The sequence below is a fragment of the Coloeus monedula genome (assembly GCF_965178545.1).
Source record: "Coloeus monedula genome assembly, chromosome: 39".
In the NCBI taxonomy this organism is placed as follows: Eukaryota; Metazoa; Chordata; class Aves; order Passeriformes; family Corvidae; genus Coloeus; species Coloeus monedula.
Genome location: NC_138819.1, coordinates 1,338,056 through 1,364,164, shown reverse-complemented (window position 1 = coordinate 1,364,164; position 26,109 = coordinate 1,338,056). Strand labels below are relative to the sequence as shown.

The following is a 26,109-nucleotide window of genomic DNA, read 5'->3' as shown; positions in this document are numbered from 1 at the left end:
CTGATTTTGGGATTTTTTGGGGTTCAATCACCGATTTTGGGGGTTTTTTGGAGGGTTCAGTTACTGATCTGGGTATTTTTGGGGGGTTTAACCCCATATTTTGGGGTTCTATCACTGATTTTTGGGTTTTTTAGGGGTCCAATCTCCGATTTTGGGGTTTTTAGGTGTCCAATCCCCGATTTTGGGGTTTCTTGGGGTCCAATCCCCAATTTTGGGGTTTTTTTGGTGTCCAATCCCCAATTTTGGGGTTTTTTGGGGTCCAATCCCCAATTTTGGGGTTTTTAGGTGTCCAATCCCCAATTTGGGGTTTTTTTTGCGGTCCAATCCCCAATTTTGGGGTTTTTAGGTGTCCAATCCCCAATTTTGGGGTTTTTTTGGGGTCCAATCCCCAATTTGGGGTTTTTTTGGGGGTCCAATCCCCGATTTTGGGGGTTTTTTAAGGTCCAATCCCCGATTTTGGTGTCCAATCCCCAATTTTGGGGTTTTTTTGGTGTCCAATCCCCAATTTTGGGGTTTTTTAGGTGTCCAATCCCCAATTTTGGGGTTTTTTAGGTGTCCAATCCCCAATTTTGGGGGTTTTTTAGGTGTTCAATCCCCAATTTTGGGGTTTTTTGGGGGTTCAGTCACCGATTTTGGGGTTTCTTGGGGGTTCAGTCGCCGATTTTGGGGGTTTTTTGGGGTGCAATCCCCAATTTTGGGGTTTATTTGGTATCCAATCCCCAATTTTTGGGTTTTTTTGGGGTCCAATCCCCAATTTTGGGGTTTTTTAGGTGTCCAATCCCCAATTTTGGGGTTTTTAGGGTCCAATCCCCAATTTTGGGGTTTTTTAGGTGTCCAATCCCCAATTTGGGGTTTTTTTTGGGGTCCAATCCCCGATTTTGGGGGTTTTTTAGGGTCCAATCCCCGATTTTGGGGTCCAATCCCCAATTTTAGGGTTTTTTAGGTGTCCAATCCCCAATTTTTGGGTTTTTTAGGTGTCCAATCCCCAATTTTGGGGTTTTTTAGGTGTCCACTCCCCAATTTGGGTTTTTTTAGGTGTCCAATCCCCAATTTTTGGGTTTTTTAGGTGTCCAATCCCCAATTTTGGGGTTTTTTTGGTGTTCAATCCCCGATTTTGGGTTTTTTTTGGGGTCCAATCCCCAATTTTGGGGTTTTTTAGGTGTCCAATCCCCAATTTTGGGGTTTTTTGGGGTTCAGTCACCGATTTTGGGGTTTTTTTTGGGGTGCAGAGGCCGAGCAGAGGGGTCCGGGGGGGCCCCGGCCGGAGCTGGTGCCGGGGGGGGGCGGGGGGCTGCTGCCCCTCCCCCAACCCTACGGCCCCACCCTTGGGGGTCCCCCCGGGGGGGCTCAGGGGGGCACCGAGCCCGGAGCTGACAACGCCAACGACAGTGAGTGGGGGAGGGGCGATTGGGGGGATTTGGGGGGATTTTGGGGAGATTTGGGGGGATTTTGGGGGGTTTTTTGGGAGATTTGGGGGAGTTTTGAGGGGGATTTGGGGTTTTTTTGGGGGATTTTGGGGGTCTTGGGGGGATTTTGGGGGGGGATTTGGGGGATTTTGGGAGGATTTTGGGGGAGATTTGGGGGTTTTTGGGGATCTTGGGAGGATTTGGGGAAGATTTGGGGGGGATTTGGGGTTTTTTTTGGGGGGGATTTGGGGGGATTTGGGGTTTTTTTGGGGGGCGATTTGGGGGTTTTGGGGGTCTTGGGAGGATTTGGGGAAGATTTGGGGGGATTTTGGGGGTTTTTTTGGGAGATTTGGGGGAGATTTGGGGGGATTTGGGGGTTTTTGGGGGTCTTGGGAGGATTTGGGGAAGATTTGGGGGGATTTTGGGGGTTTTTTGGGGGATTTTGGGAGGATTTTGGGGGAGATTTGGGGGATTTGGGGGATTTTGGGAGGATTTTGGGGGAGATTTGGGGGTTTTTGGGGGTCTTGGGAGGATTTGGGGAAGATTTGGGGGGATTTTGGGGTTTTTTTTGGGAGATTTGGGGGAGATTTGGGGGTTTTTGGGGGTCTTGGGAGGATTTGGGGGAGATTTGGGGGGATTTTGGGGGGATTTGGGGGATTTTGGGGGGGATTTGGGGGATTTTGGGAGGATTTGGGGGAGACTTGGGATTTTTGGGGGTTTTTTTGGGAGATTTGGGGGGATTTTGGTTTTTTTGGGGGGCAATTTTGGGGTTTTGGGGGTCTTGGGAGGATTTGGGGAAGATTTGGGGGGATTTTGGGGGGAATTTTGGGGATTTTGGGAGGATTTTGGGGGAAATCTGGGGGTTTTTGGGGGTCTTGGGAGGATTTGGGGGAGATTTGAGGGGATTTGGGGGGGATTTGGGGGATTTTGGGAGGATTTTGGGGGAGATTTGGGGGTTTTTGGGCGTCTTGGGAGGATTTGGGGAAGATTTGGGGGGATTTGGGGTTTTTTTTTGGGAGATTTGGGGGGATTTGGGGGGTTTTTTGGGGAGATTTGGGGGGATTTGGGGCTTTTTTGGGGGGCGATTTGGGGGTTTTGGGGGTCTTGGGAGGATTTGGGGAAGATTTGGGGGGATTTTGGGGTTTTTTTGGGGAGATTTGGGGGAGATTTGGGGGCATTTGGGGGTTTTTGGGGGTCTTGGGAGGATTTGGGGGAGTTTTGAGGGGGATTTTGGGGGGGATTTGGGGGATTTTGGGAGGATTTTGGGGGAAATTTGGGGGTTTTTGGGGGTCTTGGGAGGATTTGGGGGAGATTTGGGGGGATTTTGGGGGGGATTTGGGGGATTTTGGGAGGATTTGGGGGGATTTTTGGGGGTTTTTTTGGGAGATTTGGGGGGATTTTGGTTTTTTTGGGGGGCAATCTTGGGGTTTTGGGGGTCTTGGGAGGATTTGGGGAAGATTTGGGGGGATTTTGGGGTTTTTTTGGGGAGATTTGGGGGGATTTTGGGGATTTGGGGGTTTTTGGGGGTCTTGGGAGGATTTGGGGAAGATTTGGGGGGATTTTGGGGTTTCTTTTGGGAGATTTGGGGGGATTTTGGTTTTTTGGGGGGAGTTTTGGGGGGGATTTTGGGGCTTTTTGGGGAGATTTGGGGATTTTTGGGGGGCCTTTGGGGATTTTGGGAGATTTTGAGAGGATTTGGGGGAGTTTTGAGGAGGATTTGGGTTTTTGGGGGGAGATTTGGGGATTTTTGGGGAGTTTTGGGGATGCTGGGGGGGTTTTGGGAGGATTTTGGGAGGATTTGGGGGAGTTTTGAGGGGGATTTGGGGTTTTTTTTTGGGAGATTTGGGGGGGTTTGGGTTTTTTGGGGGGGATTGGGGGGATTTTGGGGGTCTTTGGAGGATTTGGGGGAGATTTGGGGGGATTTGGATTTTTTGGGGGGGGAATTTTGGGGGTTTTTTTGGGAGATTTGGGGATTTCTGGGGTGGTTTTGGGGACGCTGGGGGGATTTGAGGGGGATTTTGGTTTTTTGGGGGGGCGAAATTTGGGGAGGATTTGGGGTTTTTTGGGGAGAGTTGGGGTTTTTTGGGGAGAGTTGGGGGTTTCTGGGGTTTTTTGGGGACGCTGGGGGGGTTTGGGGAGGATTTGGGGGGAGGGGCCCGAGGGGGTTTTGGGGCGTTCCTGAGCTCCTTGGGGGGGTCCTGGCGCGGATCTGGGGAGGGCCGGAGGGACCCAGCTGTGCCCAGCTGTGCCCAGGGGTGCCCAGGGGTGCCCAGTGCTTCCAGTATCCCCTCAGGTGCCCCCAGGTGTGCCCAGGTGTGCCCCAGGTACCCCTAGATGCCCCCAGGTGTGCCCAGGTACCCCCAGGTGTGCCCCAGGTGCCCCAGCTGTGCCCCCAGGTACCCCCAGATGCCCCCAGGTGCCCATGCTGTGCCCGCAGCTGTGCCCAGGTGTGCCCCAGATGTACCCCAGGTACCCCCAGGTGTGCCCAGGTGTATCCCAGGTGTGCCCCAGGTACCCTCAGGTATCCCCAGGTACCCCCAGGTGCCCCCAGGTGTGCCCAGATGTGCCCCCAGGTACTCCCAGCTGTGCCCAGGTGTGCTCAGGTGTGCCCCAGGTGCCCCCAGCTGTGCCCAAGTGTGCCCAGGTGTGCCCCCAGGTGCCCGCAGGTGCCTGCAGCTGTGCCCGCAGCTGTGCCCAGGTGTGCCCCAGGTGCCCCCAGGTGTGCCCAGGTACCCCCAGGTACCCCCAGGTGTGCCCCCAGGTGCCCCCAGATGCCCCCAGGTGCCCCCAGCTGTGCCCAGCTGTGCCCAGGTGCCCCCAGCTGTGCCCAGGTGTGCCCCAGGTGCCCCCAGGTGTGCCCAGGTACCCCCAGGTACCCCCAGGTGTGCCCCCAGGTGCCCCCAGATGCCCCCAGGTGCCCCCAGCTGTGCCCAGCTGTGCCCTAGGTACCCCCAGCTGTGCCTGCAGCTGTGCCCAGGTGTGCCCCAGGTACCCCCAGGTGTGCCTCAGGTGCCCACAGGTGCCCCCAGCTGTGCCCAGGTGTATTCCAGCTGTGCCCAGGTGCCCCCAGCTGTGCCCAGGTGTATTCCAGCTGTGCCCAGCTGTGCCCAGGTGTATTCCAGCTGTGCCCAGGTGTATTCCAGCTGTGCCCAGGTACCCCCAGGCGCCCCCAGCTGTGCCCAGGTGTATTCCAGCTGTGCCCAGGCACCCCCAGCTGTGCCCAGGTGTATTCCAGCTGTGCCCAGGTGCCCCCAGCTGTGCCCAGGTGTGCCCAGGTGTGCCCCAGGTGTGCCCAGGTGTGCCCAGGTACCCCCAGGTGTGCCCCCAGGTGCCCCCAGATGCCCCCAGGTGCCCCCAGCTGTGCCCCAGGTACCCCCAGCTGTGCCTGCAGCTGTGCCCAGGTGTGCCCCAGGTACCCCCAGGTGTGCCTCAGGTGCCCGCAGGTGCCCCCAGCTGTGCCCAGGTGTATTCCAGCTGTGCCCAGGTACCCCCAGGCGCCCCCAGCTGTGCCCCCAGCTGTGCCCAGGTGTATTCCAGCTGTGCCCAGGCGCCCCCAGCTGTGCCCAGGTGTATTCCAGCTGTGCCCAGCTGTGCCCAGGTGCCCCCAGCTGTGCCCCGCTGTGCCCGCAGCCATCATCCTGCGGAACCTGCACCCGCAGAGCAGCCTGGAGTCCATCCTGGCCGCCCTCGCCCCCTTCGCCGCCCTCTCGGCCGCCAACGTGCGCGTGATCAAAGACCGGCAAACGCAGCTGAACCGCGGCTTCGCCTTCGTGCAGCTCAGCACCATCGTGGTGAGCACTGGGAGGCACTGGGAGGCACTGGGAGGGGCATTGGGGGCACTGGGATAGCACTGGGAGGCACTGGGAGGGGCATTGGGGGCACTGGGAGGCACTGGGAGGCACTGGGAGGGGCATTGGGGGCACTGGGAGGGACTGCAGGGGACTGGGAGGAACTGGGGAGGGACTGGGAGGGACTGGGAGGGGACTGGGGAGGGATTGGGGGGCACTGGTTGGGCACTGGGAGCGCTGAGATGGCACTGGTTGGGCACTGGGATGGCACTGGGATGGCACTGGGATGGCACTGGGAGCACTGGTTGGGCACTGGGAGCACTGGGAGGCACTGGGAGGGGCATTGGGGGCACTGGGATAGCACTGGGAGGGACTGCGGGGGACTGGGAGGCACTGGGAGGACTGGGAGGGACTGGGAAGGGGACTGGGGAGGGATTGGGGGGCACTGGGAGGGACTGGGAGGGACTGGGGAGGGACTGGGAGGAACTGGGGAGGCACTGGGAGGAATTGGGAAGGGACTGGGAGGGACTGGGGAGGGATTGGGGGGCACTGGGGGGACTGGGAGGGGCTGGGATGGCACTGGTTGGGCACTGGGAGCGCTGAGATGGCACTGGGATGGCACTAGGATGGCACTGGGAGCACTGGGAGCGCTGGGATGGCACTGGTCGGGCACTGGGATGGCACTGGTTGGGCACTGGTTGGGCACTGGGAGCACTGGGATGGTACTGGGAGCACTGGGATGGCACTGGTCGGGCACTGGGAGCACTGGGATGGCACTGGGAGCACTGGGATGGCACTGGGAGCACTGGGCTGGCACCGGTGGGGCGCTGGGAGCACTGGGCTGGCACCGGTGGGGCGCTGGGCTGGCACTGGTCGGGCACTGGGAGCACTGGGCTGGCACCGGTGGGGCACTGGGAGCACTGGGCTGGCACTGGGAGCACTGGGCTGGCACCGGTGGGGCGCTGAGGCCGGTGCCCGCAGGAGGCGGCGCAGCTGCTGCAGATGCTGCAGGCCCTGCACCCCCCCCTGCACATCGACGGCAAAAGCATCAACGTGGAGTTCGCCAAGGGCTCCAAGCGGTGAGCGCCGGGCACCGGGCCTGGCACCGAGCCCTGGGCACCGAGCCCTGGGCACTGAGCCCTGGGCACGGGCACCGAGCCCCTGTGCACCGAGCCCTGGGCACGGGCACCGAGCCCCTGGGCACTGAGCCCCTGGGCACTGAGCCCTGGGCACTGAGCCCCTGGGCACGGGCACTGAGCCCCTGGGCACTGAGCCCCTGGGCAAGGGCACTGAGCCCCTGGGCACTGAGCCCCTGGGCACCGAGCCCCTGGGCACTGAGCCCTGGGCACGGGCACCGAGCCCCTGGGCACTGAGCCCTGGGCACTGAGCCCTGGGCACCGAGCCCTGGTTATGGGCACTGAGCCCCTGGGCACCGAGCCCCTGGGCACGGGCACTGAGCCCCTGGGCACTGAGCCCCTGGGCACTGAGCCCTGGGCACTGAGCCCCTGGGCACCGAGCCCCTGGGCACGGGCACTGAGCCCTGGGCACTGAGCCCCTGGCACTGAGCCCCTGGGCACTGAGCCCCTGGGCACTGAGCCCCTGGGCACGGGCACTGAGCCCCTGGGCACTGAGCCCCTGGGCACTGAGCCCTGGGCACTGAGCCCCTGGGCACCGAGCCCTGGGCACGGGCACCGAGCCCTGGGCACTGAGCCCCTGGGCACCGAGCCCTGGGCACGGGCACTGAGCCCCTGGCACTGAGCCCCTGGGCACGGGCACTGAGCCCTGGGCACTGAGCCCCTGGGCACTGAGCCCTGGGCACTGAGCCCCTGGGCACCGAGCCCCTGGGCACGGGCACTGAGCCCTGGGCACTGAGCCCCTGGGCACCGAGCCCCTGGGCATGGGCACTGAGCCCCTGGGCACCGAGCCCCTGGGCACGGGCACTGAGCCCTGGGCACTGAGCCCTGGGCACTGAGCCCCTGGGCACCGAGCCCCTGGGCACGGGCACTGAGCCCTGGGCACTGAGCCCTGGGCACTGAGCCCCTGGGCACCGAGCCCTGGGCACGGGCACTGAGCCCCTGGCACTGAGCCCCTGGCACTGAGCCCCTGGGCACTGAGCCCCTGGCCCCGCCCCTGGGCACTGGCCCCGCCCCTGGCCCCAGCCCCGCCCCTGGCCCCGCCCCCTGCCCTGTGCCACTTCCAAGCCCCTCCCCTCACCCCTCAAGCCCCTCCCCTTCCCTTTAAGCCCCTCCCCCACCCCAAGCCCCGCCCCTGAGCCGAGGCTCCGCCCCCAGGGACGTGCAGGGGGCGGGGCCTGGGGAGGGGCCCCCCCGCGCCAGCGCAGCCTCGGTCGCCTCCACGGCCATCGCAGCGGCCCAGTGGGCACTGTCCCAGGTGAGCACAGGTGGGCACAGGTGGGCACGGGTGGGCACTGTCCCAGGTGGGCACAGGGGCGTGGCCGCAGGTGGGCACTGTCCCAGGTGAGCACAGGTGGGCACGGGTACAGGTGGGCACTGTCCCAGGTGAGCACAGGTGGGCACGGGTGGGCACGGGTGGGCACAGGTACAGGTGGGCACTGTCCCAGGTGAGCACAGGTGGGCATGGGTGGGCACAGGTACAGGTGGGCACTGTCCCAGGTGAGCACAGGTGGGCACGGGTGGGCACTGTCCCAGGTGAGCACAGGTGGGCACAGGTGGGCACAGGTACAGGTGGGCACTGTCCCAGGTGAGCACGGGCGAGCACAGGGGGTGGGCACTGTCTCAGGTGAGCAGAGGTGGGCACGGGCACAGGTGAGGAGTGGGCACTGTCCCAGGTGAACACTGGGCACAGGTACAGGTGGGCACAGGGGCATGGCCGCAGGTGGGCACGGGCACAGGTGAGGGGGATGGGCACAGGTACAGGTGGGCACTGTCCCAGGTGAGCACAGGTGGGCACTGTCCCAGGTGGGCACAGGTACAGGTGGGCACTGTCCCAGGTGAGCACAGGTGGGCACAGGTGGGCACAGGGGGTGGGCACTGTCCCAGGTGAGCACAGGTGGGCACAGGTACAGGTGGGCACTGTCCCAGGTGGGCACAGGTGGGAACGGGCACAGGTGGGCACTGTCCCAGGTGGGCACAGGTGGGCACGGGTGGGCACAGGTACAGGTGGGCACTGTCCCAGGTGGGCACAGGTGGGCACAGGTACAGGTGGGCACTGTCCCAGGTGGGCACAGGTGGGCACGGGTGGGCACAGGTACAGGTGGGCACTGTCCCAGGTGGGCACAGGGGCGTGGCCGCAGGTGGGCACGGGCACAGGTGAGGGGGATGGGCACAGGTACAGGTGGGCGCTGTCCCAGGTGGGCACAGGGGCGTGGCCGCAGGTGGGCACGGGCACAGGTGAGGGGGATGGGCACAGGTACAGGTGGGCACTGTCCCAGGTGAGGGATTTGGGTGTGACCGTGGAGTGGGTGGAGCCTGTGGCCCAGGGGGTGTGGCCATGGAGTGGGCGGGGCTGGGTGTGGGCGTGGCTTTGGGTGTGGCCAATGGGGAAGGGGCTTTAAAACAAAGGGGCGTGGCCTGGTGTGCAATGGGGGCGTGGTTTGCTCGCTGTGGGCGTGGCCTGGTGGGCAATGGGGGCGTGGTTTGTTCGCTGGGGGCGTGGCCTGGTGGGCAGTGGGGGCGTGGTTTCACGTGAAGGGGGCGTGTCCTATTAAGGCCCCGCCCCCAGGCAGCCGCCAGTGGTGATGCAGCTTCAGGGGGTGTGGCAATGGAGTGGGCGGGGCCTGTGCCCCCGGGGGCGTGGTTTTGGGTGTGGCCACGGAGTGGGGCGGGGCCTGTGGCCCGGGGTGTGGCCACGGAGTGGGCGGAGCCTGTGGTCCCGGGGGCGTGGCCTTGGGTGTGGCCACGGAGTGGGCGGATCCTGTGGCTCGGGGGGGCGTGTCCTTGAATGTGGTCGTGGAGTGGGCGGGGCTGTGTGTGGGCGTGGCTTTGGGCGTGGTCGTGGAGTGGGCGGGGCTTTGGGTGTGGGCAGGGCCAATGGGGAGGGGCTTTAAACAACGGGGCGTGGCCTAGTGGCCAATGGGGGCGTGGCTTGCTTGTTGGGGGCGTGGTTTCCCCTCAAAGGGGGGGTGGCTTCCCTCGAAGGGGGGGGGCGTGGTTCCCCTCGAAGGGGGGGCGTGGTTCCCCATGAAGGGGGCGTGGTTCCCCTCGAAAGGGGGCGTGGTTTCCCTCGAAGGGGGCGTGTCCTGACGCGGCCCCGCCCCCAGGCGGCTCCCGGCGCTGACTCGCCCTGGGCGGGGGGGGAGGAGCCCGGCGCTGACTTCGGCGGTTTCTACCAATCGGAGGAGGCCTTTCCCGGCCCCGCCCTCTACGGCCCCGCCTACCTGAAGGGAGCCTCGGCCCCGCCCCCCGGGCCCGCCCTGCCCGGCCCCGCCCCCGCCAAGGCCGATGGCCCCGCCCCCGGTGAGTGCTGCCCCCACGGCTGCGGGGGCTCCTGTCCCTGCCAGCTGTGCCCAGCTGTGCCCAGCCCCTCCAGGTGTGCCCAGCCCCTCCAGGTGTGCCCAGCTGTGCCCAGCCCCTCCAGGTGTCCCCAGGTGTGCCCCAGGTGTGCCCAGCCCCTCCAGGTGTGCCCAGGTGTGCCCCAGCTGTGCCCAGCCCCTCCAGGTGTCCCCAGGTGTGCCCCAGGTGTGCCCAGCCCCTCCAGGTGTCCCCAGGTGTGCCCAGGTGTGCCCCAGGTGTGCCCAGCCCCTCCAGGTGTCCCCAGGTGTGCCCAGCCCCTCCAGGTGTCCCCAGGTGTGCCCAGCCCCTCCAGGTGTGCCCAGCCCCTCCAGGTGTGCCCAGGTGTGCCCCAGGTGTCCCCAGGTGTGCCCCAGGTATGCCCAGCCCCTCCAGGTGTGCCCCAGGTGTCCCCAGGTGTGCCCAGGTGTGCCCAGTCCCTTCAGGCATGCCCAGGTGTGCCCCTGGTGTGCCCCAGGTGTGCCCAGTCCCTCCAGGTGTCCCCAGGTGTGCCCCAGGTGTGCCCAGCCCCTCCAGGTGTGCCCAGTTCCTCCAGGTGTGCCCAGGTGTGCCCCAGGTGTGCTGAGGTGTGCCCAGTCCCTTCAGGCATGCCCAGGTGTGCCCCAGGTGTGCCCAGTCCCTCCAGGTGTCCCCAGGTGTGCCCCAGGTGTGCCCAGGAGAGCCCAGGGCCCCTTCAGGTGCCCCCAGGTGTGCCCAGTCCCTCCAGGTGTCCCTAGGTCTGCCCAGGTGTGCCCAGGTGTCCCCAGGAGAGCCCAGGCCCTCCAGGTGTGCCCAGCTGTGCCCAAGTGTGCCCAGTCCCTTCAGGTGTCCCTAGATGTGCCCAGGTGTGCCCAGCCCCTCCAGGTGCCCCCCGGTGTGCCCAGGTGAGGTCCCCTCTCCCTCTCCAGCTGTGCCCAGGTGTCCCCAGGCCCCCCCCAGGTGTGCCCACGTGAGGTCCCCTCCCTGTCCAGGTGTGCCCAGGTGTGCCCAGGCCCCCCCCAGGTGTGCCCAGGTGTGCCCAGGTCCCCCCCAGGTGTGCCCACGTGAGGTCCCCTCCGTGTCCAGCTGTGCCCAGGTGTGCCCAGGTCCCCCCCAGGTGTGCCCAGGTGAGGTCCCCTCTCTGTCCAGGTGTGCCCAGGCCCCCCCCAGGTGTGCCCAGGTGAGGTTCCCTCCGTGTCCAGGTGTGCCCAGGTGTGCCCAGGTGTTCCCAGCCCCTCCAGGTGCCCCCAGCTGTCCCCAGGTGTGCCCAGGCCCCCTCCAGGTGTGCCCAGGTGTGCCCAGGCCCCCCCCAGGTGTGCCCAGGTGTGCCCAGGTCCCCCCCAGGTGTGCCCAGGTGAGGTCCCCTCTCTGTCCAGGTGTGCCCAGGCCCCCCCCAGGTGTGCCCAGGTGTGCCCAGGTCCCCCCCAGGTGTGCCCAGGTGAGGTCCCCTCTCTGTCCAGGTGTGCCCAGGCCCCCCCCAGGTGTGCCCAGGTGTGCCCAGGTGTGCCCAGGTGTTCCCAGCCCCTCCAGGTGCCCCCAGCTGTCCCCAGGTGTGCCCAGGCCCCCTCCAGGTGTGCCCAGGTGTGCCCAGGTGTGCCCAGGTGTCCCCAGCCCCCCCACCCCAGGTGCCCCCCCAGGTATCCCCAGGTGTGACTCCTTCCCCTCCCCCCCCGCCCGATGACGTCATGTCCTGAGCGCTTGGCGCCCCCTGCAGGCCCGGAGGAGCCGGCCCAGGACCCCACGGGGGGAGGGGGAGGGGCCGCTGGGGGAGGGGGGGGGCCCTTCCCCCCCCGCGCCCCCCCCGGGGCCACCCCCTACCCCTCCCCCACCGCCGAGACCCCCGCGGCGACACCCCCGGGACCCCCCGGGCAGGTGGGACCCCAAAATTGGGGGGGAGGGGTCTGGAAAGGGAGGGGGGGAGGGGGGGAACCCCAAAAATTTGGGGGGGGGGGGGGTCTTAAAATATGAGGGGGGGGAGACCCCAAAAGTCTTGGGGGGAGGGGAAGAAAAAGGACCCAAAATTGGGGGGGAGGGGGGCTTAAAAGTGAGGGGGAGACCCCAAAAATTGAGGGGGGGGACCCCAAAATTGGGGAAAATGGGGGGGGGGAGGTTAAAATGGGGGAGACCCCAAAAAAAGGGGGGGGGGGCCAAAAAGGGGGGGGGGTCAAGGGGGGATTTTGGGGCAGATTTTTGGGGGGGTTCACGGGGATTTTGGGGATTTGGGGGGAATTTTTGGGAGAATTTTGGAGGATTGGGGGGGGTTGGGGGAATTTTGGGGCGGATTTTTGGGGGGGTTCAGGGGGATTTTGGGGATTTGGGGGGGAATTTGGGGGGGTTCGGGGGAATTTTGGGCATTTTTGGGGGAATTTGGGGGGGTTCAGGGGGATTTTTAGGGATTTTGGGGGGAATTTGGGGGGGTTCAGGGGGATTTTGGGGGGGTTCAGGGGGATTTTTAGGGATTTTGGGGGGAATTTTGGGGGGGTTCAGGGGGATTTTGGGGGGGTTCAGGGGGATTTTTAGGGATTTTGGGGGGGTTCAGGGGGATTTTTAGGGATTTTGGGGGGAATTTGGGGGGGTTCAGGGGGATTTTTAGGGATTTTGGGGGGAATTTTGGGGGGGTTCAGGGAAATTTTTTAGGGGTTTTTGGGGGAATTTGGGGCGGATTTTTGGCGGGATTTTAGGGGGGTTCAGGAGAATTTTTGGGGGGGGATTTGAGGGATAATTTTGGGGTCCTCCCCTCCCCCCCCCCCCCCCCAGACCTACTCGGGGCCTCTCAAGGCCGAGACCCCAAACGCCGCCCCCGCGGGGCCCCCCCCGGCCGCCCCCCCCAGCAGCGAAGGCTACGGCCAATACCGTGAGTGGGGCTGGGGGGTTTTGGGGGATTTGGGGGGTCTTGGGGGGGTTTGGGGGGGATTTTGGGGGGTCCTGGGGGGGGTTGAGGGGTCCTGGAGGGATTTGGGGGGGTCCTGGAGGGATTTGGGGGGGTCCTGGAGGGATTTGGGGGGATTTGGGGGGGTCTTGGGGGGTCCTGGAGGGATTTGGGGGGGTCCTGGAGGGATTTGGGGGGATTTGGGGGGTCTTGGGGGGTCCTGGAGGGATTTGGGGGGGTCCTGGGGGGATTTGGGGAGGATTTGGGGGGTCCTGGGGGGGCTTGGGGGGGTTTGGGGGGGGTTTGGGGGGATTTGGGGGGGGTCCTGGGGGGGATTTGGGGGGGTCTTGGGGGGGTTTGGGGGGGTCTTGGGGGGGATTTGGAGGGGTCCTGGAGGGATTTGGGGGGGATTTTGGGGGGTTTGGGGGGGATTTGGGGGGGTCCTGGGGGGGTTTTTGGGGGGTTAGGGGGGGTCTGGGGGGTCCTGGGGGGGTTTTGGGGGCGGGTTGGGAGGGGTTAGGGGGGATTTTGGGGGCACTTGGGGGGATTTTGGGGGGTCCTAGGGGGGTCTGGGGGGGTCCTGGGGGGATTTGGGGAGGATTTGGGGGGTCCTGGGGGGATTTTGGGGGGGGTCCTGGGGGGGTTTGGGGGGATTTGGGAGGATTTGGGGGGTCCGGGGGGGATTTGGGGGGGGTCCTGGGGGGCTGTGTTGGGTTTGGGGGGGGGGGTGGTGTTGGGGGGATTTGGGACCATTTTGGGACAATTTCGGGACAATTCCAGGACAGTTTTGGGACAATTTTGGGGAAATTTTGGGACAATTTTTGAGGTAATTTTGGGACAATTTTGAGGTAATTTCGGGACAATTTTGAGGCCGTTTTGGGACGATTCTGGGGCAATTTTGGGGAAATTCTGGGACAATTTTGAAGCCATTTCAGGACAAGTTTGGGGAAATTTTGAGACAATTTCAGGACAATTTTGGGGTAATTCTGGGATAATTTTGGGGTAATTTCGGGGATAATTTTGGGGTAATTCTGGGATAATTTTGGTGCAATTTCGGGGAAATTCTGCAACAATTTTCGTACAATTTTGAGGCAATTCTGGGACAACTCCAACCCTTCCAAACCCCAAATCCCTGCACTGGACACCTCGGAGTTTCCCAAAATTTTGGGGGAAGATCCCAAAGATTTCGGGCACCTCCCAAAAATTGGGGAGACCCCTCCCCCTCCCCCCCCCCCCCAAAAAAAAACGCCCCCTCCCCCCCCCCCCAGCTGTTCCAGATGTTTCCACGTACCAGTACGACGAGACCTCGGGCTACTACTACGACCCCCTCACGGGGCTCTACTACGACCCCCACTCCCAGGTTTGGAATTTGGGGGTCCCCCGAGAGCTCGGGGTGAAATTTGGGGTGAAAAAAGCCAAATTTGGGGTGAAAAAAAAAACCCGGTGATTTTTTACCCCTGCGAACGCCCATTTCGAGCCGGGAAGTTTTTTTGGGGTGAACCCCCTGGATTTTGGGGTTTGGGGTTTGGGGGTGGTCAGTGGGAGGGTTTGGGGTGTGGGAGAGAGTTTTCATTTTTTCCTGGTGGATTTTGAGCCAAAAAATAGCATTTTAGGCCCAAAAATGACGATTTTGGCCTAGCAACAATTTTGGGGTAAAACGCTGGATTTGCGGCATTTTTTAGGGCTCGGATCAGAAACTTTTGGGGTGCAGAGAGAAATTTTGGATACAAGAGATATCTTCAACCTTTCTCACCCAAATTTTGGGGTTAAACCCCAGAATTTTAGGTCCAAAAATGGTAGTTTTGGCTTAGCAGCAATTTTGGGGTAAAAGCCCTGGATTTAGGGCATTTTTTAGGGTTTGTGTGGGGTCAGTGGAAGGTTTTGGGGTGCAGAAAAAAATTTTGGGATACAGGAAACATTTTTAATCTTATCCAGCCAGAATTTGGGGCTCAAAACCGGGAACTTTAGGCCCAAAAACGGCAATTTTGGCCTAGAAACCATTTTGGGGTAAAACCCCCGGATTTTGGGTGGTTTTTGGGACTTGTGTGAGTTCAGTGATCGGTTTTGGGTTTTAGGCTGGAATTTGGGGTGTGGAGAGAAACTTTGGGGTGCGGGAGAGAGTTTTAACTTTTTCCAGGCGAATTTTGAGCTGAAAAATGGAATTTTAGGCCCAAAAATGACACTTTCGGCCTAGAAACTATTTTGGGGTAAAAACCCCGGGTTTAGGGCTTTTTTTAGGCTTTGGATCAGGAGCTTTTGGGGTACAGAAGGAAATTTTGGGCTACAGGAAACATTTCCAACTTTTCCCAGCCGAAATTTGGGGCTAAACCCGGGAATTTTAGGCCCAAAAACAGCGATTTTGGTCTAGAAACCATTTTGGGGTAAAACCCCGGATTTGGGGCTTTTTTTAGGGTTTGGATCAGAAACTTTTGGGGTAGAGAGAGAAATTTTGGGCTACAGGAAATATTTCCAACCTTTCCCACCCAAATTTGGGGCTAAAACCAGGAATTTTAGTCCCAAAACTGGCGATTTCGGCCTAAAAACCATTTTGGGGTAAAACCCCTGGATTTTGGGCATTTTTTAGGCTTTGTGTGGGGTGAGTGGAAGGTTTTGGGGTAGAGAAGGAAATTTTGGGCTACAGGAAACATTTCCAACTTTTCCCAGCCGAAATTTGGGGCTAAACCTGGGAATTTTAGGCCCAAAACCGGCGATTTTGGTCTAGAAACCATTTTGGGGTAAAACCCCGGATTTGGGGCTTTTTTTAGGGTTTGGATCAGAAACTTTTGGGGTACAGAAACAAATTTTAGGATACAGGAAACATTTCCAACCTTCCCCACCCAAATTTTGGGGTTAAACCCCAGAATTTTAGTCCCAAAAACGGCGATTTCGGCCTAAAAACCATTTTGGGGTAAAACCCCTGGATTTTGGGCATTTTTTAGGCTTTGTGTGGGGTCAGTGGAAGGTTTTGGGGTAGAGAAGGAAATTTTGGGCTACAGGAGACATTTCCAAGCTTTCTCAGTCGAATTTGGGGCTAAACCCGAGAATTTTAGGCCCAAAAACGGCGATTTTGGTCTAGAAACCATTTTGGGGTAAAACCCCGGATTTGGGGCTTTTTTTAGGGTTTGGATCAGGAGGTTTTGGGATACAGAGACAAATTTTGGGCTACAGGAAATATTTCCAACCTTTCCCACCCAAAATTTGGGGCTAAAACCGGGAATTTTAGGCCCAAAAACGGCGATTTCAGCCTAAAAACCATTTTGGGGCAAAACCTCCAGATTTTGGTTTTTTTCCTTTTTTTTTTTACAACATCACCGCGAACTTCCACCTTCCAAACCCAAACTTTCAGGCCGTGCCAAGATCTCTTTGCTTCTTTCAGCCAACCTGGGACCCCAAACCGCCGGGATTTGAACCCAAAAATCCTTGGGTTTGAGGGGGGGGTTTTTTGGGGTGAAAACCAACGATTTTGGGGTTTTTGGCTGCCCGCAGTATTACTACGACGCGGGGGCGGGGCAGTACCTGTACTGGGATGGCGACAGACGCACCTACGTGGCCGCACCCCCCGCTGAGCCCCCCCCGGGACCCCCCGGGACCCCCGGGACCCCCAAAGAGCCCAAGGACAAAAAGGAGAAGCACAAAACCAAAACGGCGCAGCAGGTGGGGGAGGGGCGGGGATGGGGGAGGGGCAAAAATGGGGGGGGAGGGGCGGGAATTGGGGGGGCAAAATGGGGGGGGAGGGGCGGGGATGGGGGAGGGGCAAAAATGGGGGGGGAGGGGCGGGGATGGGGGAGGGGCGGGAGGGGGGGGGGGAGTCCAAAATGGGGGGGAGGGGCGGGAATTGGGGGGGGAGGGGGGGGCAAAAATGGGGGGGAGGGGCGGGAATTGGGGGGGCCAAAAATGGGGGGTGGGGGGCTAAAAATGAGGGGGGAGGGGCGGGAGTGGGGGAGGGGCGGGAATTGGGGGGGGGAGGGGGGGTCTAAAAATGAGGGGGGAGGGGCGGGAATGGGGGAGGGGCGGGAATTGTGGGGGCCAAAAATGGGGGGTGGGGGTCTAAAAATGGGGGGGGAGGGGCGGGGGCGGAGGCAGAAATTGGGGGAGGAGGGGCGGGGATGGGGGAGGGGGCGGGAGTGGGGGGGAGGGGCGGGAATGGGGGGGGAGTCCAAAAATGGGGGGGGAGGGGCGGGAATTGGGGGGGGAGGGGGGGCCAAAAGTGGGGGGGGAGGGGCGGGAATTGGGGGGGCCAAAATGGGGGGGGAGGGGCGGGGATGGGAGAGGGGCGGGAATTGGGGGGGGAGGGCGGGTCTAAAAATGGGGGGGGAGGGGCGGGGGGGGAGGCAGAAATTTGGGGGGAGGGGTGGGGATGGGGGAGGGGCGGGAGTGGGGGAGGGGCGGGAATGGGGGGGGAGGGGGGGCAAAAATGGGGGGGGAGGGGCGGGAATTGGGGGGGGAGGGGGGGTCTAAAAATGGGGGGGGAGGGGCGGGGGGGAGGCAGAAATTGGGGGAGAGGGGTCCAAAAATGGGGGGGGAGGGGCAGGAATTGGGGGGGAGGGGCGGCGTTAATTGGGGGAGGGGCGGGGATGGGGGAGGGGCGGGCGGGAATTGGGGGGGGCCAAAAATGGGGGGGAGGGGCGGGAATTGGGGGGGGAGGGGCGGGAATTGAGGGGGGGAGGGGGGGCCAAAAGTGGGGGGGCAGGGGCGGGAATTGGGGGGGCCAAAAATGGGGGGGGAGGGGCGGGAATTGGGGGGGGAGGGGCGGGGATGGGGGGGCCAAAAATGGGGGGGGAGGGGCGGGAATTGAGGGGGAGGGGGGGCCAAATATGGGGGGGGAGGGGGGCCAAAAATGGGGGGGGAGGGGCGGGGGCGGAGGCAGAAATTGGGGGAGGAGGGGCGGGGATGGGGGAGGGGCGGGAGGGGGGGAAGGGCGGGAATGGGGGAGGGAGTCCAAAAATGGGGGGGGAGGGGCGGGAATTGGGGGGGGAGGGGGGGCCAAAAGTGGGGGGGGAGGGGCGGGAATTGGGGGGGGCAAAAATGGGGGGGGAGGGGCGGGAATTGGGGGGGGAGGGGGGGCCAAATATGGGGGGGAGGGGCGGGAATTGGGGGGGGAGGGGCGGGAATTGAGGGGGGGAGGGGGGGCCAAAAGTGGGGGGGCAGGGGCGGGAATTGGGGGGGAGGGGGGGCCAAATATGGGGGGGAGGGGCGGGAATTGGGGGGGGAGGGGGGGCAAAAATGGGGGGGGAGGGGCGGGAATTGGGGGGGAGGGGGGGCCAAATATGGGGGGGGAGGGGCGGGGATGGGGGGGGGGGGCGAAAAATGGGGGGGGAGGGGCGGGAATTTGGGGGGGAGGGGCGGGAGTGGGGGAGGGGCGGGCGGGAATTGGGGGGGCCAAAAATGGGGGGTGGGGGGCTAAAAATGAGGGGGGAGGGGCGGGAATGGGGGAGGGGGAGTCAGAAATTGGGGGGGGGTCCTGAAAATGAGGGGGGTGGGGAACCCAAAATCCCCCCCAACCCCCCCCGTTTCTCCTCTCCCCGGCTGCTCTGGGGGGCTCTGGGTGCTCTCTGGGTGCTCCCGGGGCTCTCTGGGGGTCTCTGGGCTCCCTTGGGTGCCCCCCCAGCCCCCAAACCCCCCTCATTTCTCTCCTCCCCAGCTGCTTTGGGGGGCTCTGGGTGCTCCTGGGGATTTCTGGGGGTACCCTGGGTTCTCTTGGGGGTCTCTGGGGGCGCCCTGGGTGCTCCTGGGGGTGCTCTGGGGGGCTCTGGGTGCTCCCGGGGCTCTCTGGGGGTGCTTTGGGTGCTGCTGGGGGGGCTCTGGGTGCTCTTGGGGGTCTCTGGGCTCCCTTGGGTGCCCCCCCAGCCCCCAACCCCCCTCATTTCTCTCCTCCCCAGCTGCTTTGGGGGTCTCTGGGTGCTCCCGGGGGTCTCTGGGTGCTCTCTGGGTTCTCCTGGGGGTCTTTGGGTGCTCTCTGGGTGCCCCCGGGGGTCTCTGGGGGTACCCTGGGTTCTCTTGGGGGTCTCTGCGGGTGCTTTGGGGGTCTCTGGGTGCTCTTGGGGGTCTCTGGGTGCTCCTGAGGGTCTCTGGGTGCTCCTGGGGCTCTCTGGGGGTGCTTTGGGTGCTGCTGGGGGGGTCTCCCGGGGGTCTCTGGGTGCTCCTGGGGGTCTCTGGGGGTCTCTGGGCTCCCTTGGGTGCCCCCCCAGCCCCCAACCCCCCCCATTTCTCTCCTCCCCAGCTGCTTTGGGGGGCTCTGGGTGCTCCGGGGGTCTCTGGGTGCTCCCGGGGGTCCCTGGGCGGGCTCTGGGTGCTCCCGGGGCTCTCTGGGGGTGCTTTGGGTGCTCCTGGGGATTTCTGGGTGCTCTTGGGGGTCTCTGGGTGCTCCTGGGGGTCTCTGGGGGTCTCTGGGCTCCCTTGGGTGCCCCCCCAGCCCCCAACCCCCCCCATTTCTCTCCTCCCCAGCTGCTTTGGGGGGCTCTGGGTGCTCCGGGGGTCTCTGGGTGCTCCTGGGGGTCTTTGGGTGCTCCCGGGGGTCTCTGGGGGTGCCCTGGGTTCTCTTGGGGGTCTCTGGGGGTACTTTGGGTGCTGCTGGGGGGGCTCTGGGTGCTCCTGGGGATTTCTGGGTGCTCCCGGGGGTCTTTGGGTGCTCTCTGGGTGCCCCCGGGGGTCTCTGGGTGTACCCTGGGTTCTCTTGGGGGTCTCTGCGGGTGCTTTGGGGGGCTCTGGGTGCTCTCTGGGTGCTCCTGGGGGTCTCTGGGTTCTCCTGGGGGTCTCTGGGGGTGCCCTGGGTGCTCCTGGGGGTCTCGGGGGGTCTCTGGGCTCCCTTGGGTGCCCCCCCAGCCCCCAAACCCCCCTCATTTCTCTCCTCCCCAGCTGCTTTGGGGGTCTCTGGGTGCTCCCGGGGGTCTCTGGGGGCGCCCTGGGTGCTCCTGGGGGTGCTCTGGGTGCTCTCTGGGTGCTCCTGGGGGTCTCTGGGGGTCTCTGGGTGCTCCTGGGGGTCTCTGGGGGTCTCTGGGCTCCCTTGGGTGCCCCCCCAGCCCCCAAACCCCCCCCCCATTTCTCCCTTCCCCGGCTGCTTTGGGGTGCTCTGAATGCTCCCGGGGGTCTCTGGGTGCTCCCGGGGGTCTCTGGGTGCTCCCGGGGGTCTCTGGGGGTACCCTGGGTTCTCTTGGGGGTCTCTGGGGGTGCTTTGGGTGCTGCTGGGGGGTCTCTGGGTGCTCTTGGGGGTCTCTGGGTGCTCCGGGGGTCTCTGGGTGCTCCCGGGGGTCTTTGGGTGCTCTCTGGGTGCTCCCGGGGGTCTCTGGGTGCTCCTGGGGATTTCTGGGTGCTCCTGAGGGTCTCTGGGTTCTCCTGGGGGTCTCTGGGTGCTCTCTGGGTTCTCCCGGGGGTCTCTGGGGGTCTCTGGGCTCCCTTGGGTGCCCCCCCAGCCCCCAAACCCCCCTCATTTCTCTCCTCCCCAGCTGCTTTGGGGGGCTCTGGGTGCTCTCTGGGTGCTCCCGGGGGTCTCTGGGTGCTCCCGGGGGTCTCCCGGGGGTCTCTGGATGCTCCTGGGGGTCTCTGGGGGTCTCTGGGCTCCCTTGGGTGCCCCCCCAGCCCCCAACCCCCCCCATTTCTCCCTTCCCCGGCTGCTTTGGGGTGCTCTGAATGCTCCCGGGGGTCTCTGGGTGCTCCCAGGGGTTTCTGAGGGTGCCCTGGGTTCTCCTGGGGGTCTCTGGGTGCCCTCTGGGTTCTCCTGGGGGTCCCTGGGCGGGCTCTGGGTGCTCCCGGGGCTCTCTGGGGGTGCTTTGGGTGCTGCTGGGGGGTCTCTGGGTGCTCTTGGGGGTCTCCCGGGGGTCTCTGGGTGCTCCTGGGGGTCTCTGGGCTCCCTTGGGTGCCCCCCCAGCCCCCAAACCCCCCTCATTTCTCTCCTCCCCAGCTGCTTTGGGGGGCTCTGGGTGCTCCTGGGGGTCTCTGGGTGCTCTCTGGGTGCTCCCGGGGGTCTCTGGGGGCGCCCTGGGTGCTCCTGGGGGTGCTCTGGGTGCTCTCTGGGTGCTCCCGGGGGTCTCTGGGTGCTCCTGGGGGTCTCTGGGTGCTCTCTGGGTGCTCCTGGGGGTCTCTGGGGGTCTCTGGGCTCCCTTGGGTGCCCCCCCAGCCCCCAACCCCCCCCATTTCTCCCTTCCCCGGCTGCTTTGGGGTGCTCTGAATGCTCCTGAGGGTCTCTGGGTGCTCCCAGGGCTCTCTGGGGGTGCTTTGGGTGCTGCTGGGGGGTCTCTGGGTGCTCTTGGGGGTCTCCCGGGGATCTCTGGGTGCTCCTGGGGGTCTCTGGGCTCCTTTGGGTGCCCCCCCAGCCCCCAAACCCCCCTCATTTCTCTCCTCCCCAGCTGCTTTGGGGGTCTCTGGGTGCTCCTGGGGGTCTCTGGGTGCTCTCTGGGTGCTCCCGGGGGTCTCTGGGGGCGCCCTGGGTGCCCCCGGGGGTCTCTGGGGGTACCCTGGGTTCTCTTGGGGGTCTCTGCGGGTGCTTTGGGGGTCTCTGGGTGCTCTTGGGGGTCTCTGGGTGCTCCTGGGGCTCTCTGGGGGTGCTTTGGGTGCTGCTGGGGGGGTCTCCCGGGGGTCTCTGGGTGCTCCTGGGGGTCTCTGGGGGTCTCTGGGCTCCCTTGGGTGCCCCCCCAGCCCCCAAACCCCCCCCATTTCTCTCCTCCCCGGCTGCTTTGGGGGGCTCTGGGTGCTCCGGGGATTTCTGGGTGCTCCCGGGGGTCTCTGGGGGTACCCTGGGTTCTCTTGGGGGTCTCTGGGGGTGCTTTGGGTGCTCCTGGGGATTTCTGGGTTCTTCTGGGGGTCTCTGGGCTCCCTTGGGTGCCCCCCCAGCCCCCAACCCCCCCCATTTCTCTCCTCCCCAGCTGCTTTGGGGGTCTCTGGGTGCTCCTGGGGATTTCTGGGTTCTCCTGGGGGTCCCTGGGCGGGCTCTGGGTGCTCCCGGGGCTCTCTGGGGGTGCTTTGGGTGCTGCTGGGGGGTCTCTGGGTGCTCTTGGGGGTCTCCTGGGGGTCTCTGGGTGCTCCTGGGGGTCTCTGGGCTCCCTTGGGTGCCCCCCCAGCCCCCAAACCCCCCTCATTTCTCTCCTCCCCAGCTGCTTTGGGGGTCTCTGGGTGCTCCTGGGGATTTCTGGGTGCTCCTGGGGGTCTCCCGGGGGTCTCTGGATGCTCTTGGGGGTCTCAGGGGGTCTCTGGGCTCCCTTGGGTGCCCCCCAGCCCCCCCGTGCCCCCCCAGATCGCCAAGGACATGGAGCGCTGGGCGCGGAGCCTGAACAAGCAGCGCGAGAGCGGCCGCAGCGCGGGGCCCCCCCCGGCCCCCCGGGAGGACGAGCGGCGCGAGGCGGCGGCGGCCGATGCCGGTTACGCCATCCTGGAGAAAAAGGTGGAGTTTGGGGGGGATTTGGGGTGGATTTGGGGAGTTTTGGGGGTTTTGGGGAGTTTGGGCGGCGGCGGCCGATGCTGGTTACGCCATCCTGGAGAAAAAGGTGGAGTTTGGGGGGGTTTTGGGGAGGTTTTGGGGGGGTTTAGGGGGTTTTGGGGAGTTTGGGTGGCAGCGGCCGATGCTGGTTACGCCATCCTGGAGAAAAAGGTGGAGTTTGGGGGGGATTTGGGGAGTTTTTGGGGGTTTTGGGGAGTTTGGGCGGTGGCGGCCGATGCCGGCTGCGCCATGCTGGAGAAAAAGGTGGAGTTTGGGGGGGATTTGGGGGGGTTTTGGGGGGGTTTAGGGGGTTTTGGGGAGTTTGGGTGGCAGCGGCCGATGCCGGCTGTGCCATGCTTGAGAAAAAGGTGGAGTTTGGGGGGTTTTAGGGGGTTTTTGGGGGAGTTTGGGCGGTGGCGGCCGATGCCGGCTGCGCCATGCTGGAGAAAAAGGTGGAGTTTGGGGGGGTTTTGGGGGGGTTTTGGGGGGGTTTAGGGGGTTTTGGGGAGTTTGGGCGACAGCGGCCGATGCCGGTTACGCCATCCTGGAGAAAAAGGTGGAGTTTGGGGGGTCTGGGGTCAGATTTGGGGGGATTTGGGGGGGTTTTGGGGGTTTTGGGGGAGTTTGGGTGACAGCGGCCGATGCTGGTTACGCCATTTTTGGGAAAAAGGTGGAGTTTGGGGGGGTTTTGGGGAGTTTTTGGGGGTTTTGGGGAGTTTGGGCGGTGGCGGCCGATGCTGGTTACGCCATCCTGGAGAAAAAGGTGGAGTTTGGGGGGGATTTGGGGAGTTTTGGGGGAGTTTTGGGGGGTTTTGGGGAGTTTGGGCGGTGGTGGCCGATGCTGGTTACGCCATCCTGGAGAAAAAGGTGGAGTTTGGGGGGGGTTTTGGGGGTTTTTGGGGGAGTTTGTGGGGGTTTTGGGGAGTTTGGGCAGCGGCGGCCGATGCTGGCTGTGCCATCCTGGAGAAAAAGGTGGAGTTTGGGGGGGATTTGGGGGGGTTTTGGGGAGTTTTGGGGGGTTTTGGGGAGTTTGGGCGGCGGCGGCCGATGCTGGCTGCGCCATGCTGGAGAAAAAGGTGGAGTTTGGGGGGGTTTTGGGGGGGTTTTGGGGGGGTTTAGGGGGTTTTGGGGAGTTTGGGCGACAGCGGCCGATGCCGGTTACGCCATCCTGGAGAAAAAGGTGGAGTTTGGGGGGTCTGGGGTCAGATTTGGGGGGATTTGGGGGGGTTTTGGGGGTTTTGGGGGAGTTTGGGTGACAGCGGCCGATGCTGGTTACGCCATTTTTGGGAAAAAGGTGGAGTTTGGGGGGTCTGGGGTCAGTTTTGGGGGGATTTGGGGAGTTTGGGGGTGAGTTTGGGGGGGGTTTGGGGGTTTTTGGGGAGTTTGGGTGGCAGCGGCCGATGCCGGCTGCGCCATCCTGGAGAAAAAGGTGGAGTTTGGGGGGGATTTGGGGGGGTTTTGGAGAGTTTTTGGGGGTTTTGGGGAGTTTGGGCGGCGGCAGCCGACGCTGGTTACGCCATTTTTGGGAAAAAGGTGGAGTTTGGGGGGGTCTGGGGTCAGATTTGGGGGGATTTGGGGGGGTTTTGGGGGTTTTGGGGAGTTTGGGCAGCGGCAGCCGATGCCGGCTGTGCCATCCTGGAGAAAAAGGTGGAGTTTGGGGGGGATTTGGGGGGGTTTTGGGGGGGTTTAGGGGGTTTTGGGGAGTTTGGGCAGCGGCGGCCGATGCTGGCTGTGCCATGCTGGAGAAAAAGGTGGAGTTTGGGGTGGTTTTGGGGGGGTTTTGGGGGGTTTTGGGGAGTTTGGGCGGCGGCGGCCGATGCTGGTTACGCCATTTTTGGGAAAAAGGTGGAGTTTGGGGGGTCTGGGGTCAGTTTTGGGGGTGAGTTTTGGGGAGTTTTTGGGGGTTTTGGGGAGTTTGGGTGACAGCGGCCGATGCCGGTTACGCCATTTTTGGGAAAAAAGTGGAGTTTGGGGGGGATTTGGGGGGGTTTTGGGGAGTTTTTGGGGGTTTTGGGGAGTTTGGGCAGCGGCGGCCGACGCCGGTTACGCCATTTTTGGGAAAAAGGTGGAGTTTGGGGAGTCTGGGGTCGGTTTTGGGGGGATTTGGGGGGGTTTTTGGGGGTTTTTGGGGAGTTTGGGCGGCGGCGGCCGATGCCGGCTGCGCCATCCTGGAGAAAAAGGTGGAGTTTGGGGGGATTTGGGGGGGTTTTGGGGGGATTTGGGGGGGTTTTTGGGGAGTTTTTGGGGGTTTTGGGGAGTTTGGGCGGTGGCAGCCGATGCCGGCTGTGCCATCCTGGAGAAAAAGGTGGAGTTTGGGGGGGATTTGGGGTGGTTTTGGGGGAGTTTAGGGGGTTTTTGGGGAGTTTGGGCGGTGGCGGCCGATGCCGGTTACGCCATTTTTGGGAAAACGGTGGAGTTTGGGGGGTCTGGGGTCAGATTTGGGGGGTTTTGGGGTTTTGGGGGTTTTTGGGGGGGTTTAGGGGGTTTTTGGGGAGTTTGGGCGGCGGCGGCCGATGCTGGTTACGCCATCCTGGAGAAAAAGGTGGAGTTTGGGGGGGATTTGGGGGGGTTTTGGGGAGTTTTTGGGGGTTTTTGGGGAGTTTGGGCGGTGGCGGCCGACGCCGGCTGCGCCATTTTTGGGAAAAAGGTGGAGTTTGGGGAGTCTGGGGTCAGATTTGGGGGGTTTTGGGGTTTTGGGGGTTTTTGGGGGGGTTTAGGGGGTTTTGGGGAGTTTGGGTGGCAGCGGCCGATGCCGGCTGCGCCATCCTGGAGAAAAAGGTGGAGTTTGGGGGGTCTGGGGTCAGTTTTGGGGGGATTTGGGGGGGTTTTGGGGAGTTTTTGGGGGTTTTGGGGGAGTTTGGGCGGCAGCGGCCGATGCCGGCTGCGCCATCCTGGAGAAAAAGGTGGGGGCTGGGAGGATTTGGGGGCGTTTTGGGGGGGTCAGAGAGGTTTGGGGGGGGGGGTTGGGGGGCGGTTTTGGGGGGGTTTTGGGGGTTTTTGGGGAGTTTGGGCGGTGGTGGCCGATGCCGGCTGCGCCATCTTGGAGAAAAATTGGGGTCTGGGGGCTTTGGGGGGGGTCAGAGGGGTTTGGGGGGGGCTTTAGGGGGTTTTGGGGGGGGTCAGAGGCGTTTTGGGGAGGTTTGGGGGCAGTTTTGGGGGATTTGAGGGGGTCAGAGGGATTTGGGGGGGTTTTGGGGGTGGTTTTGGGGGATTTGGGGCGGTTGGGGGGGGGTTGGAGGAGGCAGAGGGGGATGGGGGGGCTGTTCAGGGGGATTTTGGAGAGATTTGGGGCTGTCAGAGCGATTTTGGGGGGTTTGGGGGGGTTTGAGAGGGGTCAGAGGGGGTTTGGGGGGGGTTTAGGGGCAGTTTTGGGGGTTGAGGGGGTTTTGGGGTGGTTTTGGGGGGGCTTCATTTCATTTAGAAAAGGCTGAAAAATTTATGGGGGCTTTGGAGGGGTTTTGGGGGGGGTCAGAGGGGTTTTGGGGGGGGTTTGGGGCAGTTTGGGGGGGATTTAGGGGGTTTTGGGGGGCTTTGGAGGAGTTTGGGGGGTCTTTGGGGGGGTTTGGGGGGGGGTCTGTGTTTATTGGGGGGAGGGGTTTGGGTGCCTTGGTGGTTTTGGGGGCCCTCAGGGTGGCTCTGGGGGGGTTTTTTGGGGGGGGGGTTTCAGGGTGAATTTGGGGGCTTTTGGTGGCTTTTGGGAGCTCTTTGGGGCTTTTGAAGCTCTGAGGGTTCTGGGGATGTGGCTGGGGGGACATTGGGGATTTTGGGGATCCCCCTTTGACCCCTCCCTGACCCCCCCAGGGCGCTTTGGCCGAGCGGCAGCACCTCCCCCTGGAGCTGCCCCGGCTGGGGGGCGACGAGCGCCTGGTGAGACCCCCCCAAATTACCCCTGAGACCCCAAAAACCCCCCCAAAATACCCCTGAGACCCCCAAAAACCCCCCCAAAATACCCCTGAGACCCCCAAAAACCCCCCCAAAATACCCCTGAGACCCCAAACACCCCCAAAATACCCCTGAGACCCCAAAACCCCCCAAAATATCCCTGAGACCCCCAAAACCCCCCCAAAATATCCCTGAGACCCCCAAAATCCCCCCAAAATACCCCTGAGACCCCAAAACACCCCCCCAAAATACCCCTGAGACCCCAAAATACCCCCCAAAATACCCGAGACCCCCAAACCCCCCAAAA

At 63.1% G+C, this 26,109-nt stretch overlaps 1 protein-coding gene across 1 annotated transcript in view; it reads left to right on the top strand.

Moving 5' to 3' along the window:
• Window positions 1-25,844, top strand: part of LOC309584309 (RNA-binding protein 10-like) — a gene marked incomplete at its 3' end in the record, with an annotated part of 44,592 nt that extends 18,748 nt beyond the window's left edge. Inside the window, exons 9-19 of the mRNA XM_082300268.1 lie at window positions 1,230-1,388; window positions 5,037-5,197; window positions 6,176-6,273; window positions 7,486-7,585; window positions 9,435-9,630; window positions 11,357-11,514; window positions 12,400-12,496; window positions 13,780-13,871; window positions 15,998-16,165; window positions 21,738-21,884; window positions 25,722-25,844. Coding sequence (XP_082156394.1) covers window positions 1,230-1,388; window positions 5,037-5,197; window positions 6,176-6,273; window positions 7,486-7,585; window positions 9,435-9,630; window positions 11,357-11,514; window positions 12,400-12,496; window positions 13,780-13,871; window positions 15,998-16,165; window positions 21,738-21,884; window positions 25,722-25,844 — 1,499 coding nt within the window. The remainder of the gene's footprint in view (window positions 1-1,229; window positions 1,389-5,036; window positions 5,198-6,175; window positions 6,274-7,485; window positions 7,586-9,434; window positions 9,631-11,356; window positions 11,515-12,399; window positions 12,497-13,779; window positions 13,872-15,997; window positions 16,166-21,737; window positions 21,885-25,721) is intronic.
• Window positions 25,845-26,109: the final 265 nt, after the last annotated feature.